The sequence below is a fragment of the Chelon labrosus genome (genome assembly GCF_963514085.1).
Source record: "Chelon labrosus genome assembly, chromosome: 22".
NCBI lineage: Eukaryota > Metazoa > Chordata > Actinopteri > Mugiliformes > Mugilidae > Chelon > Chelon labrosus.
Window position 1 is genome coordinate 21,869,666 of NC_140355.1, and position 15,936 is coordinate 21,885,601.

Sequence of the window (15,936 nt, forward strand, 5' to 3'; positions counted from 1 at the left end):
TAATAATAGAGGGAAACATATAAAATGAAAAGTAAAAAATATTAAATAAATTGTAAAAACTAACTTACTGTGTAAAATTCATAAAATAATTATTCTAAATAAACTAAATTTTTCCGGCAGTCTTTGGCCTCCATACATTTTTGCATTCAGTGAGAAAAAAAAATCCTTTAATCTTTCCCGAGGCAGCTCTTAGTGCGCATGCGTGAACATTTACCCATCAGGTAAACTCCACCATGGCGGCGAGAGGCCATGTGCAAGACCCCAACGACAGGAGACTCAGACCCATATACGGTAAGGTTTCAATGGGAAGTTACATTTTTCTGCGTGTTTGGAGGTTTACCGGACACAGGCCGGTGTTGTACCGGCGCATGTGTTTGATCAAGGGGCTGCCGGAGTCGGAGGGCAGCGGTGCGGCCCCTCCATCTCCAGCCACGGTCTCGGCTGCCCGCAGCGCCCAATGACAGTGCACCTTGCCCGGTCTGAAACCAAGCCCCCCCGCCGGGGTGAGATGCTGCTGCTGCGGCGGGTCCCTGCGTGAAGCCGCGTTAAAGCTGCTGATATCCTCGGTGGCGTGTTGTGACCCTGATCGGGGTGCACATTTATTTATTTATTTATTTATTTATTTATTTAGATCGACCGGTTTCGCTCACTCTCAAAGTCGAAGTGCTTTCTCCTTTTTTCGCTAACGATGCTAACTGTTTGACAGCTAGCTTAGCGTGCTAATGTGTCGGCTAACTAGCCAAGCAGCCCGGGACATTCAGCAAGTGGACAAAAAAATAAAAGTTGTATATCCATGTGGATTGTTTGCTTCAGGTTGACACGTTTTTATCCTACAACCGGAGTCCACTCTGAGGCTGTAGCTGCTCTTGTAGCTAGCTAAATGTTACTCGGTTAGCTTCCAGCTAGCATTTGCTCCATAATAGTTTAAGGACAATGATTCGAGCTAGGCTAGCTGGTTAGCTTGCTAGCTGCCATGGAGCTGTCACAAACCTCTCAGACAGCCGCTAAAGACGCGCAACAGCGGATATAGCGGTTTTATTTACGAAGGAGTTCATCAGAAAACAATATTTTGTAAAGTTTTTGTTTTTATTTTATTTAGTATTAGCTTTTTACTCAACAAAACAAAAAAACAATCAGCTGGTTTTGTTTTTAATGTCACTTTTGTCTCATTTCAAAGAGCAGCAGTGGAGTTATAACTATTGTTTTTTATAATTTGACAGCTGTAATTTAATTAGTTTAAATACTTTATGATAATAATCTGAACTGAGGCTTTATTTATTTGTTTTTTGAAGCTCCAGGCTCGTATTTAATGACATGTCAGCGTTCCCCTGTGACCTGTGGCGTTTTTTACATCTTCTTCTTCTTCTTCTTCTTCTTTTCTTTTCTTCTTCTTCTTCTTCTGTGGTGGCGGTTTGAACAGACGGAATAGACACATGACACAACCACAGTGTACCGTCTGGCTCGGGTTAATTTTGGCACCCAGCTGTCCTGAGGAGGCTGGACCGAAGGCGTCCACACACTCAGAAACACTTTATGGAATCACTTCACTGGAGCTTGAGCTCAGATGAAACTAGTCACCCGTTAACATGATGCTCGTGTTTTTAATATTTAAAGTTTAACTGTTTGGTTTCTGTCGCATGAGACAAAGAAAAGAGGTAACTTTGACACGATGTCTGTGTTTACGTGGATTAATCCGTCTTCAACCTGATCAATGATTCTGATCGGAGGTAAACCGTTTCCATGGAGACTGAATAAAACGAACTGACCGGAGATGTGTGTTTACATCAAGTTTATTGATGAAGAGGAGCATGGCATCTACTGGAAGTGGAACAGGTAAAGAAGAAGAGTAGAACGGAGGGGAGGAGAGGAGGAGAAGGCAGACATGACGATAGAAGGAGTAACAGGAGAAAGAAGATGAAGGAGAAGAAAGGAGGGACAGAATAAGAGGAAGAGATGGAAGAAGAAGAAGAGGGAGGAGAGGCAGAGTAAGATGAACGTAAAGGGTTATGAAGTAGGATGAAGAAGAAGGTAGAGGAGGATTAGAAGGGGACAGAAGAAGATGTAGAATGAGGAAGAGGAAGGAGATGGTGGAGAGAAAGAAAAAAGAGGAGGAAGGATAAGAGGAGAGAGTAGAAGGAGAAAGAATATGAGGAGTCAAAGGAAGAAAAAGAGGGAGCAAGGAGAAGAAGGAGAACAAAAAGGAGGAGAGAGAAAAGGAGTAAAACTCGGGAGTAGAACAAAGAAGATGAGGAAGAACAAGAGGATCCAAAGAGGAGCATTTGTGGAGCATCAAATCTGCTGGAAATAGAACTGAAGATGAAGAAGTTTCTCCTCCTCCATGTCCTCCTCCATGTCCTCCTCCATGTCCTGAATGTGTAGAGTCTTAGAAGACGACCAAGATGTCTCCATGTCTCCGCCGTCTCTGTCCACATTGATTCCATCTTGGTTCATCTTGTTTCTCTACCTCCATGTTTCTGATGTTTACTCCACGTGGAGCAGACATGCTCAGAGAGGATGGATTTATTCCAGATTACCACCAGAACCTCTGCTCCTCATCCACCAGGAGGATTTTAATTCTGATTATTAGAGGAATAACAGTAATAATTAATGTATTAATGTTGTTTCTTGTGTTTCTCCAGATTACCTTGACAATGGGAACAATAAAATGGCGATACAGCAGGCTGACAAACTGCTGAAGAAACACAAGGACCTGCACTGTGCCAAGGTGGGCGACTCAAAGACGGTGTTGGGTTTAGTTTGAGGATTTCTGATTTCTCTGAGGAGCATCTCACTCTTGGGTTTCTCGTCTTTCCTCCAGGTCCTAAAGGCCATCGGCCTCCAGAGGACGGGGAAGCAGGACGAAGCGTTCACTTTGGCGCAGGAGGTGGCGACTCTAGAGCCCACTGACGACAACTCCCTTCAGGCTCTGACTATACTGTACAGAGAGATGCATCGCCGTGAGTATAGACGCACAAATAAATAAATAAATAACTAAATAAATAAAGGTTCTAGTGGTAATAACTGAGTTGAATGTCGTTGACAGCGGAGTTGGTCACTAAGCTGTACGAGGCGGCGGTGAAGAAGGTTCCTCTCAGTGAGGAGTATCACTCTCACCTCTTCATGGCCTACGCTCGGGTTGGAGAGTACAAGAAGATGCAGCAGGTGAGAAACGTCGCGTGTGAACACGTTAAACGCTCACGGTGGATGAACAGATGGTAATAACGCGTCTTCACGCTCCACAGGCAGGAATGGCTTTGTATAAAATCGTCCCCAAGAACCCGTATTACTTCTGGTCCGTCATGAGTCTGGTGATGCAGGTACACGCCGGCCTTTTTGTGACAGACGCGCAGATTCCTAAGTGGTTTACTCTGACGGCGACGTTAAAACGGCCGTGTCGTTTTTATTTATTTTTTTCTAAAGGCAATCTCAGCGCAAGACGAAAAACTGTCCCAAACCATGTTCCTGCCTCTGGCTGAACGCATGGTGGAGAAAATGGTGAAGGAGGAGAAGATTGAAGCAGAAGCTGAGGTGAGTTCAGAATGAAAACCTACAACTCACATGAGGAGGGTATGTACACCGATCAAGCATTACATTATGACCACCTTCCTAATATTTTGTAGGTCTCCCTCATCACCTTTGAGGGGAGGGCCCTCTGTGGATCATCCCACAGATACTTGATCAGTTTGGAATCTAGTGAATTTGGAGGCCAGGTCAACACCTTGTGCTGTTCTTTATGTTTTTTTTTTTTAGTTGTTCCTAAAGTGTTTTTGCGGCTGCTGCCATCAAGGAGTGTCATTGCTATGGGGTGGGGGTGCCTGGTCTGGTCTAGGTGGGTGCTACATGTCTAAGTAACATCCACACCAATGAATGCCAGGTCCAGAAGTTTCCCAGCAGAACACTGAATTCTCACAAGATGGTTTAAATGTTATTCACTTCTCCTGTGAGTGGTCATAATGTTGTGGCTGATCGGTGTATATGCTATTTAACTCCATATGTGTTCCTTCATGGTTTGTATGTCTTTGGTTGTTGTGTGAAAGCCTTTGACTGCTGTCGTGTGTAGCTTTGTATTTTTTTATGTTTGACGTGTTTCGGTTTGTTCTTGTCTCGTCTCCAGGTGCAGCTGTACTTTATGATCCTGGAGCGTCTGGGGAAATGTGTCGAGGCTCTAGAAGTAATCAGAGGTCCACTCGGAGGTACGTCGACGTTGGGACCACAGGTCTTCCTCGTTGGGTGTTAGCAGGCGGCTAATGAACTGGTGACAGACGTCGGTTTCAGTTCATTCTTGTGTGTTTCCACAGAGAAGTTGACCAGTGAGCTGCAGAGCCGAGAAAGCAAGTGTATGAAGCTCTACCAGCGACTACAGCGCTGGCCCGAGTGCAACGCCTTGGCCCACAAGCTGCTACTCAAAAAGTGAGTGGCACAGATTTCAGTTAAACATAAGAGCTTTACTCATTTAATCATGTCTCCTTTCATCACAGCGCTGTAATTAATCAAACATTCATTTCACTGACGCAGATTTAATGAGACGCGTCCAAGAACATGAGACGAGCTGCAGACGTCACTAACGGCGCTAACGAACCTTTATGTTTCCGTCTCATTTAGTCCTGATGATTGGCAGTTCTACCCCTCCTACTTCGACTCCCTCTTCCACCTGATGGATCAGTCGTGGAGTCCTCCAGAGGAAGGAGAACAGTGAGTGCAGAAATATTTGAAATAATACTTATTTCCTGCTGACGGCAACCTTTAGCGAGGAAGATTAGAAAAGCCTAAACTCCTAATACAACCTTCAATCTTCAAATCCAGACTTAAAACAAGTCTTTTAAGAACTGTTTGAACCAAATTTCCCTTTATTTAATTACATTATAGAGTGCTGCTTTAAAGTTTTAGCTTTCTTCAGAGATTTCTGCATAAAAATGAATCAAAACACCAACAAATTATCACACAAGTCCTGAACGTAGACATAGAGAACCCAATCGAACTTGTGCATTTGTTTATTCAGGAAAATGAGCCAATATTACATATCAGAGAGGTGCTCCTCTGGGATTAAGCCAGTGTCCATGTGTTCAGAAGTGTTTCCATCAATGTAATGAGACTCAGGTGTGGTTCAGTTCCTGGTTTAGTTTCAATAAATCAGGGATTTGTCTCAGTCTGATCTTCACAACACATGTTTGTGGACAAAGGAGCTTTCTGAGGAGCTCAGAGAAAGAGTTGTTGTTGCTCATCAGGCTGGAAAAGGTTCCAGAACCATCTCTAAAGAGTTTGGAACCCACAAATAATCCACAGTCAGACAGATTGAAGACGACTGTTCCCCTCCACAGGAGTGGTCCACCAACAAAGATCACTCCATAATAGTCTGAGAGGTCCCAAAGGAACCCAGGGGAACTTCTAAGCAGCTAAAGGCTTCTCTCTCATTGGCTGATGTTAATGTTGATGAATCCACTGAACAACCATGGTGTGATGGACAAAGACACTGCTCTCCAAGAAGAACATTTCTAAACATCATGTGGACAAGTCAGAAGACTACTGGGACAATGTTTAGTGGACAGATGAGACCAAAGTAGAATAGTTTGGTTTAAATGAGATGAACCAACACTGCATCATTCCAGCATCAGAACCTCATCCCTCCATCAAACATGGAGGTGCTAATGTCCTGGTTTGGACCTGTTCTGCTGCATCTGGACCAGGACGGCTTGTCTTCATTGATGGACCAATGAATTCTGAATTCTACCAGTGAACTCTAAAAGAAAATGTCAGGACATCTGTCCATGAGCTGAATGTGAAGAGAAGCTGGGTCATGCAGCAAGACAACGAGAACCAAGAACACAAGTGGTTCTACAAAAGAACGGTTAAAGAAGAACAAGATGAATGTTTAGGAACGGCCAAGTCAAAGTCCTGACCTTAATCCAATAGAAATGTGGAGGAAGGACCTGAAGCAAGCAGTTGATGTGAGGAAACCCACCAACATCTCAGAACTGAAGTGGTTCTGTTCTGAGGAATGGGCTAAAATTCCTCCAAGCTGCTGTAGACCACTGATCAGCAGTTACCAGAAACTGGATACTGAAAACAAGGGTTCACTTACTTTCTAATGTTTTATGCGTTCCCATTTTCCGTTTTCTTTTTGTAAGCTCAAATGAAATGACGGTTAACTCTAAACTAATCTTCTGTGTCCGTCTCCAGCTGTTCGGAGGGTCCGGTCCATCACACCGTGGCCGACGTGGTGAGGTTCGTGGAGGAGAGAATAAAGGGGGAGGACGGCAAAGAGTCCCGTTCCCTCAGGGGTCCGTACCTGGCTCGTCTGGAGCTGATCCACAGACTGAGAGAGAGAGGGTCCCCCGACCAGAGCCTGCTGGGTAAAAATAAAAACACGAGATCATACGGTCGTCGTGGATTCACCTCGTTACCGTCGTGTGTGACGGTGTTGTCGTTGTTGTTTGGTCTCTGATCAGGTGATCCTCTGGAGCTGATGGTGGAGTTCTTCGGGAGGTTTGGAGATAAACCCTGCTGCATCACCGACCTCAAAATATACCTCCACCTGCTCTCACCTGAGCAGCACGTTCAGGTACGAGCCGCGCCGTCGCCGTGGAGGTTCTCTTCTTTTTGTGTTTTAAAGCTTTAAAACATCTCCTTTCTTTCCGTTCATCAGTTCATTAATCGTCTGAGCGAGGCCGTTCCTCTGGGCGAGCGCGGAGATGACGGCTTCGCTTTTCCCGACGACACCAAAGCGCTGCAGAGGCACCTGTGCGTCTGTCAGCTGAGCCGAGCCCTCGGCCTGCAGCACGCTCTGGACGTGGAGGGGAAGCTGAGGCTCATCGCCGAGCTCAAGGCTCACTACCGCCACGGACTCAAGTTTGGTGAGAGACGACGTTTATCTGGAGACGACGTTTAGACACGACGTTTATCTGGAGACGATCCAGAGGCAGATTTATTTATGACGTTGTTAACGGCGACGGTGTGAAGTCAGACGCCGTTCATTCACACGTCTGATCTGATAACAGCGATGAGGATGATGATGATGCATCCTTCTTCTTCATCATCATCCTCTTTCTTCTTTCTTTTTCTTCTCCTCCTTCTCTTTTCCTTCCTGTTCTTCCTCCTTATCTTCCTTATTCTTCTTCCCCTTGTTGTCGTTGCTCTCCTTCTTCCTCCTCTCTCTCTTTCTTTCTTACTCCTCCCCTCCTTTCTTATTCTTCTCCTTCTTCTTCTCTTTTTCCTCCCTCCTCCTCTTTTTCATCCTTCTCCTCCATATTTTTATTCCCCCCCTTCCCCTTCCCCTTCCCCTTCTCCTTCTTCTTCCCCTTGTTGTTGTTGTTCTTCTCCTCCCTCGCCCTTCCTCCTCCTCATCCTTCCTTCTTATTTCTTCTTCTCCTTCTTATTCCTCCTCCCTCCTCCCCTTTCTTTCTTCCTCCCTCTCCTTCTCCTGTTCCTCCTCCTCATCCTTCCTTCTTTCTTTTTCTTCTCCTTCTTCTTATTCTTCCTCCCTCCTCCTCCCTCCTCTCCTCCTCCTTCTCCTCTTCCTTCTTCTTCTCCTCCTCCTCTTCCTCCTCCTTCTCCTCCTCCCGCTCTTCCTCCTCCCCTTTCTTTCTTCCTCCTTCTTCTCCTCCTCCTCCTTTCCTGCTCCCCCCCTCTCTTCCTCTTCCTTCTTCGTCTTCCTCGTCCTCCTCCCTCTCCTTCTCCTCTTCCTTCTTTCTCCTCCTCATCCTTCCTTCTTTCTTTTTCTTCTCCTTCTTCTCCTTCTTATTCCTCCTCCCTCCTCCTCTTTCTTCCTCCTTCTCCTCCTCCTCCTCCTTCTCCCCATACCACTCCTTCTCTTCCTTCTTCTCCTCCTCCTCTTTCTTTCTTTTTCTTCTCGTCGTCCTCCTCCTCCTCCCTCTCCTCCTCCCTCTCCTCCTCCTCTTACTCCTCCTCCTCCTCCTCCTCCTCTTCCTCCTCCTCCTCTTCCTCTTCCTCCTCCTCCTCCTCCCCTTCCTCCTCCTCCTCTGTATTCTGGCCCACCTCCATTAAAGCTGGATCTGTCCTGAGGCTACAGGTGGCGTCAGGTTAATGTCAGACCTAAAGTAAACACCTGGTTGGTGGACGTCTGTCTCGTCCCTGGTGCTGATGAGGACGTCCTCTGACTCGCTGTCTCTGTCTCTGGTTGTCTCCGTGTCTCTCTAACAGGGAAGAACGCCCTGAAGACGGAGCTGCAGTTCTCAGACATGTATTGTCTCATGGCAGCTCATGTTTACATCGACCTGTGGACGGAGACCGGTGAGTGTCTCTCTGTCTCTCGTTGCTGATGTCCACGTTGTCTTTTACTGAGTTGCTGTGTGCGTGGCGCAGGTGATGAAGACATGGCCTGGCAGAGTTTGGGCGTCCTCCAGGAGGGTCTGTCCCACAGTCAGTCCAACGCCCAGTTCAAGCTGCTGCTGCTGCTCCTCTACTGTCGTCTGGGAGCCTTTGAGCCTGTGGTGGACCTTTACTCCAGCCTGGACGCCAAGCATGTCCAGCACGACACCATCGGGTCAGAGACATTCACTGTTTAATACAAGGACACTGTCCCACGACCAGATCGTACAGATAATTAAACTGTTTAATACAAGGACACTGTCCCACGACCAGATCATACAGATAAGAAAACATCTGGTTAGATGCTGAAAATATGTAGAACACATTTTATTACCTACTTCTTCCTCCTCCTTCATCATCATCCTCCTCCTCCCCTTCCTTCTTCCTCCTTCTCTTCCTTCTTTTACCTTCTTTGTTCTTCTTCCTTATTTTTCCTCCTTCCGTCTTCCTTCCTTCCTCTTTCTTCCTCTTTCTTCCTCTTCTTCTTCCTCCTCCTCCCTCTTCTACTTTCTTTCTCTTCCTACTTCTTCCTCCTTCTTCCCCTTTCCTTGTTCTTCTTTCTTCTTCTTCTTCTTCCTCCTTCTTCATCCTTCCCCTTTCCTTCCTCTTCCTCCTTCTTCCTCCTCCTTCTTCTACCTTCTTCCTTATTTTTTCCTCTTCCTCCTTCTTCTCCCCCTTCATTCTTCTTCTTCCTTCTTCTACTTCCAACTTCTTCCTCCTTATTCCTCCTTCCTCTTTCCTTCCTACTTCCTCCTCCTTATTCCTCCTCCTTCCTTCTTCCTTCTTCCTCCTTCTTCCTCCTTCTTCTTCTTTCTTCTTCCTCCTTCCGTCTTCCTTCCTTCCTCTTCTTCCTCTTCTGCCTCTTCTCTCTCCTTCTTCTTCCTCCTCTTTCTACTTTTTTCCTCTTCCTATTTCTTCCTTCTTCTTCCCCTTCCCTTGTTCTTCTTTCTTCTTCTTCTTCTTCCTCCTTCTTCATCCTTCCCCTTTCCTTCCTCCTCCATCTTCTACCTTCTTCCTTATTTTTCCTCTTCCTCCTTCTTCTCCCCCTTCATTCTTCTTCCTTCTACTCCTTCCTTCTTTTTCCTCTTCCCTCTTCTTCCTTCTTCCTCCTCCTTCCTTCCCCCTCCTTCTACCTTCTTCCTTTGTCTTCCTCCTCCTTCCTCTTCTTCCCTCTACAAAGACTTCTTGTTTCTTCCCTCCCTGACCCAGGTCAGAACTGGCTTTTCATTCCCACCCCTCATCAATAAATGATCTTAGTCTTTACAAACTGGTCAGAACATGAACCTTGGAGCTCAGTTTATAAAGTGACTCCTAAAAGCAGATCTTATTCTGAGATGTTTGATGAACCTTGATCATCGTTTACCAGCGACAGCTTTAACTAAAACAGTTTTTCTCTGGTGTTTCAGGTTTCTGTTAACTCGTTACGCCGAGTCGCTGGGTCACTTCGCTGCAGCCTCCCAGTCCTGTAATTTCTCCCTCAGGTTTTTCCACTCGAACCAGAAAGATGTGAGTCGTTGGTTTTAATCCCAGACTTTTTAAAAAGCTGTCGTCTTAAACTCTCCTTCATCGTTGACGCCTTTCCTCCCCTCCAGACCTCAGAGTACATCATCCAGGCGTACAAGTACGGAGCGTTTGAGAAGATCCCAGAGTTCATTGCTCTCAGGAACAGGTTGAACCAGTCGCTGCACTTCGCTCAGGTCCGTACTGAGAGGATGCTGCTGGATCTGTTCCTGGAGGCCGACATGTAAGAACCCGATAGACGCTGAAGTTCAGGAGCCCGAGCTCTTCAAGCCAACGCTTCATCTTTATCTTCTGCTTGCTTTCCAGAGTGTTGAGTCTGGAGGAGAGTGTGAAGGCCATGTCTTTGTCTGCAGAGGAGGACGACATCCCCTGGGACAGTATGAGGGACAACAGAGACCTGACCGTGTTCACCAGCTGGGAGCCTAAAGACAGGTACACGCTGTGTTTTAGTTTGAGAAGAAGAAGAACTCCGACGCTTCCCCGTATCGACCCGTGAGCCGCTTCCTTTCACAGACAGCTGACCGACGAGCACCGCCGCCAGTCTCTGGAGGAGGAGACGGCGTGGCTGAGGATACGCTCCCTGACGCTCCGCCTCCTCGCCTCGCTCGCCACGCTCGGCCACGCCCCCTCGCAGCAGAACTCGGTGGTGTCCAACGAGAACGGCGTCGGGGACAAGACGTCGAGCCTCGGCGCTCTGCTGTCTGAGCTCAACCAGACGCTACAGACGGCGGCTCAGACGGCGGAGAGACGCACACAGGTACGTTAGACGTTAGGACGTTAGAGACGAAGAAGAGACTTCCTGTTTCTGGTCAAAGTTTACATCTGGAACAGTTTATAGAAATAATTAAAACAAAATGAGGCTGGTTTTAAAAGGTTTTTTAACAAATTTTCCAGTTTTCTTTTAAACATTTAAACACAAGTTTATTCCTAATTATTTTTTAAATTTTAGTATCATAAAACCCTGAAAAACAAATATGAGAATAATCTTGACATTTTGATAATAATTTTGAAAGTTTTTTAATAAACTTAAAATTTTGAAAGGAATCCTGGAAAAACTGGAAATTTTGAGAAAAGATATGAAATGTTTTTTAAGTCCTGATTTAGAAAATTTTCAAATTTCAGATTTAGAAAAATCCTAATAAAATAAAAATATAAATAAATAAAATAAAATAAATTTGGGAATGCCTAAAAGAATCCTAAATATTTGGGATTAATCCTGAAAAAGAAAATTGAATTTTTTTTTATAAAATCCTGGAGAAAAAATAAATAAACATAAATAATAATAATAATAATAATAATAAATAAAATAATAATAAATTTGGAAATAAACTTGAAACGTCCAAATCAATCCTAAATATTTGGGATTAATCCTGAAAAAAAAAAAAAAAAAAAAATGAAAATAGCCTTGATATTGTGAGAATGATTTAGAAAATTAGGGAATAATCTGGAAAAAAAAAATGTTAATATTCCTAAAAATATATAAATACATAAATAAATACAAAAAGAGAGAGAGAATAATCTTAAAATTCTGAGGATGATTCTGAGATTTGGGAATAAACCTGAAAAACTGTTTATAACCCAGAAAAAATAAATCTGTATATATATATATGAGAATAATCCTGGAGTTGTGGGAATGATTCTGAAAAAGTGGGAATAAATGTGGAATGCTAAAAATAAATGTGAATAAGCTAATTCTTCTGGATCTCCATCACACGTGGACTGGTCTCGTTGTGCAGTCTTAAAGTTTACCAAACGCTCCACGCTGCTTTCAGCCGGTGTCTTGATCAGCTGCTGGAGAGAACAGACCTGTTACAGGTGGAGCTCACGGTGGAGCTCACGGTGGTGGAGCTCATGGTGGAGCTCATGGTGTTGTCTTTGTTCCAGTATCCGTTCCTGGGACCCCCCTCCACCCGCCTGGCCTCAGCTCTGTCCAGTGGAAGCTGCCAGTGTCAGGCTGCAGCGCTGCAGCTGTCGGTCCTCCTGCAGGAGCTGGAGACGGCCGGACTCGGTGAGGAGACTTAAACAGACACCTCCACATCCAGGCTTTAAATAAATAAATGATGGGATCAGATTCAGTCTGAGTCACGTCTGATCTTTATGGAACTGTTTTAGTTTTGTTTAGTAAAATAGGAGAAGAACAGAAAAGAGTTTTAGGTCTGTTATAACTAAAACCACATCCCTGTAGCATCAAGACGACGACTTCTTCTTCTTCTTCTTCTTCTTCTTCTTCTTCTTCTTCTTCTTCTTCTTCTTTCTTCCTCTTTCTCTTTCTTTCTCTTTCTCTTTCTCTTCCTTCCTTCCTTCCTCTTTCTCCTCCTTCCTTCATCTTCCTCTTCCTCCTCCCATTTTAGCAGCTTTGACTCCAGCCACATTAACCATTTCATTGTGTACGTCTCTAGAGGACGAAGAGTGAACGACCTTCACACTTTAATCTTCATCCTTCTCCCTCCTCTTCTTCTAGATGAGTCGTCGGAGCTTCAGACTCAGATCTGTAACGGTTTCAAATCTTTAGTAGTTCAGCTTCAAGGTGAGTTCACATCTGGATTATATCTGGATTACATCCAGATTAACTGTTATTGTCTCTTATCCGTCTTGTTTCCTGTCGTCTCTCCTCAGAAATACTCAATAAATGCAAAGGAGATTTATTGGAGATGACGGAGAGCAAATTAAAAACTCGACCGTCGTTATTAGAAAACCTCATCTTCTTTGTAGAGGTGAGTCTTTGTCTTTAGCCTCTGGTTTCAAACTCCTGGATTTAAACCCCTGGATGTGTCGTGACCTGCTCTGGTTTCTCTGAACAGACTGTGAGCGTCGTCTTCTGGACGGCCGGTCACTGCGCCAAGATCCTCCGACCGCTGAAGAGCAGCCTACAGAAAAAGAAGAAGAAGAAAAAGGAAGTGAACACAGCTCTGGTAAAGATTTATGACTCTGATCAGTTTAGTTTAGAGAGAAAGAGAGGGACTGGATCTAGACGATCAAACACTGGTTCACTGGAGATTTAGATCTGATTCAGTTCAGGATTCAACTCTATGGAGACGAGAGGACAGAGAAGGAGGGATGATGATGAGGGATGGATGGATGGATGGATGAGCCTTTAAGAATCTAGGAGATGAATAAAATAGGAGTTGATGTTTAAATATTCACTGAGACAGATTGTGACTGAGGACAGGAGAAAGAGGACAACATGTCCTGATGTCTTTAGTCTTTATTGATGTAGGCATCCTCAGAGAAGACGGAGGACAGAGGAGGACAGTAGTCTCTGTCTCTGTCCTCTGTAGCTTCTCAGAGTCTAGAGGAGGACGGAGACCTAAAGCTTCTGGTTCAGTTCAGACTGAAACTAGTCACTGCTGTAGAGACACTTAGACATTTAAACTGATTAGACCAACCCTCCTCACCCCCTCCTCACCCCCTCCTCACCCCCTCCTCTCCCTCTCGTCTCCTCACCCTCTCCTCTCCTCTCTCCTCCAGCCGGTGGTGGTGTGTGGCTTCCAGGAGCTGACGGGGAGTTTGCAGGACCTGCTCACCCAGACTTTGGAGCACATAAGGGGGCAGGAGTCCAACGTGACGGCCCTGAAGCTGGCTGGTTTAACCTTAGAAGGAAACACAGAGGTGAGAGGTCAACACAGATCAATCAGCTGATGTCTTCTCCTTCATCATTTATAGATTTACTGGATCATTAGAGATAAAAGAGGGAGGATTCATTTCAGGAACTATATTTATGGACAGTTTTAGCTAAATGCTACATGCTAATCCATCGTCCACTCTACTGTTTAAATGTGTGTCAGTAAAAAGTCAGAAGGAAATAACTTCATGTAACTAGTAAAGTACTTAGATGAGACTTCTTTATCTTCATATTTATCTTACTGATCGTGATGGAGGCTGAATAAATACCAGTGATGCTCCTCTGTAGCCACAGTGCTAGTAGCAGCATGCTAGTTTAGCTAGGCTAACGCTAACTGAGATCAGATAACATCTTATCATATAACTTTCTTGTTCTTATCGTCAGATTTTCGTTTTAGCTCGTCATCGTCTTAGTCACAGAAAACAAAAAAAATGGCTTCGTTAACTAAACGAACCTGACGTTGACACTCAGGTGAAGTAGTCTCGTCTCTTCGTGCCGGACTCTTTAAGTTCTTCACTTCTCATTTCTTCACATTTATTTATTTGTATTTTCCTCTGGTGTTTCAGGAGGAGGCGTCTTTTACTAAAGCTGCTATGGACAAGGTGCAGAGCAGTTACCTGCGCTCGCTACAGGAGGTGGGAGATCTGCTGAGGAAGAGAGTGGAGACTTTAAAGAACCTCAAGATCTGATTTAAACGCCTGCACCACCACCACCAACACCACCACCATCACCATCAGCCCCCCCACAAACAAAAACCCAAACCCTCTCCTCCTCCTCTCCGTCGGTTCCTGGATTCTCTTCCCCTTTGTCTCTCTCTCTCTCTCTCTGTCTCTGTCTCTGTCTCTCACCCGGACTCTGGAACATTTCCAACTCTTATAGCACATAAAAGCTCGATAGTAAAGCTCATGTCGGTTATAAGTGAAAACCAGGACCTTTTAAAAAGAAAATAAGAAAATATATAGATCACGTTAGAAGAAACAAACAAAAAAAAACATTTTAGAAGAACTAATAAATTATTGTACATAGAGGAAAAAGGCAAACTCCTCGACTAGATGAGAATATAAAGACACAATAAACCACTATCCTGTTTGTCGCTCGGTCACGTTTCGTCTTTTTTTTTTTTTTTTTTTGGTTTCTGGAAGTAAAGACATTTCACTCTGAGGACGAACTTTTCTTTCTGCTGCTTCTCCCGGCACAGTTTGAACCTGATGCACTCCTGGCTGCCAGCGGGAAATAAATAAAACAACAACGAAGCCTTCGGACCGACGTTTCCTCTCATTCAGCAGTTATCTCTTTTTGTTTTGCTTTGTGCATCTCGTGTGTGTGAGAGTTACTGAACCACCTCTGTCGTTGCAGTATTATTATTATTATTATTATTATTATTATTATTATAAAGAGCAAATGTTGCAGGACATTTTATAAAAAAGAAATTAAGTTGACTTGTCTGCTGCTGCTTCTTTTTTTTAAATCCTATTAATAGAAGAAGTGAACGAGTCTGAACGGAGAATGTTTTCGAGCGGTTAAAACTACGAGTACAAATGCACAAATCAAAGCGACTCGCCGTCTTTATCACCGAGAGGATCTTCAACTCCAACGACTTTTTTATTTTTATTTTTCAGCAGCGACATTTGCAGCAGTTTGGACCTAATTTGTAAATAAAATCTACGGCAGCCTGCGAGGAATTTGGCGTCTTTTTAACACGGCTGCAAGTAAATGACGATCATTTGTTTTTTATTTTGTTATTTTTTTTTTGTCATTCCTGCTTCAGTCGCCTCGTCCTCCTAAAACTAGTCCCATCAGCTGCAGCGTCCTCTCAGTTGGGTTTACAGGCGTCACAGAGGAGCTGGCTCTGCACTCTCTTTGAGTTTTTTTTTTTTTTTAGTTTCACTATTTTTTATCAATAATTTGGTGAAAATGTGATGAACTCGTCTCATGAAGACACAAACACAAACGCGTGTGTGTCTGCTAATAAATGGAATAAATGAAGGCCGTCTGTCTGAGTGGATCTGGGGAGGAGATGTGTTCTTGTTGTGGTTCAGGAGAATGATTGACAATCTGGAGCGTCATCTCACCGCCATCTTTTTGTTAGAAAATGGAAAATAGAAACACTGGAATGTCAAAGCTTTTTTTTTTTTTTTTAATAAAAAAAAAACTAAATGTGAGTCTGTGCAACGTCTTTATTGTTATAGTTTAAATAAATTCAGTAAAAAGTCAGAGGCCAATAACTTCATGTAGTGGAAAACAGAAACTAGTGAAGGACTTAGATGAGACTACTTTAACTTCATAGTACTTGGATGAGACTACTTTAACTTTGTAGTACTTAGATGAGACTACTTTAACTTCATAGTACTTGGATGAGACTACTTTAACTTCGTAGTACTTGGATGAGACTACTTTAACTTCATAGTACTTTGATGAGACTACTTTAACTTCATAGTACTTGGATGAGACTACTTTAACTTCGTAGT

At 44.1% G+C, this 15,936-nt stretch overlaps 1 protein-coding gene across 1 annotated transcript; it reads left to right on the forward strand.

Annotated features, from left to right (window-relative positions):
* The first annotated feature begins 207 nt into the window (after window positions 1-207).
* Window positions 208-14,621, forward strand: naa25 (N-alpha-acetyltransferase 25, NatB auxiliary subunit). Its single transcript, XM_084572846.1, has 24 exons — window positions 208-291; window positions 2,640-2,725; window positions 2,819-2,957; window positions 3,044-3,162; window positions 3,243-3,317; window positions 3,421-3,528; window positions 4,115-4,193; window positions 4,299-4,410; window positions 4,603-4,692; window positions 6,178-6,350; window positions 6,447-6,559; window positions 6,644-6,851; window positions 8,158-8,247; window positions 8,320-8,500; window positions 9,732-9,831; window positions 9,918-10,069; window positions 10,153-10,278; window positions 10,360-10,603; window positions 11,731-11,854; window positions 12,308-12,373; window positions 12,463-12,560; window positions 12,648-12,758; window positions 13,315-13,455; window positions 14,035-14,621. The coding sequence occupies exons 1-24, from the start codon at window positions 234-236 to the stop codon at window positions 14,155-14,157; spliced, it is 2,916 nt and encodes a 971-aa protein (XP_084428972.1). The 5' UTR covers window positions 208-233; the 3' UTR covers window positions 14,158-14,621.
* Window positions 14,622-15,936: the final 1,315 nt, after the last annotated feature.

Excerpts from the sequence above, each read along its gene's own strand:
- naa25 (XM_084572846.1), top strand. The coding sequence starts at position 234 with ATGGCGGCGAGAGGCCATGTGCAAGACCCCAACGACAGGAGACTCAGA. Across the intron at positions 4,194-4,298 it reads AATCAGAGGTCCACTCGGAG|AGAAGTTGACCAGTGAGCTG; the intron begins GTACGTCGACGT and ends GTGTTTCCACAG. Across the intron at positions 6,852-8,157 it reads CCGCCACGGACTCAAGTTTG|GGAAGAACGCCCTGAAGACG; the intron begins GTGAGAGACGAC and ends TCTCTCTAACAG.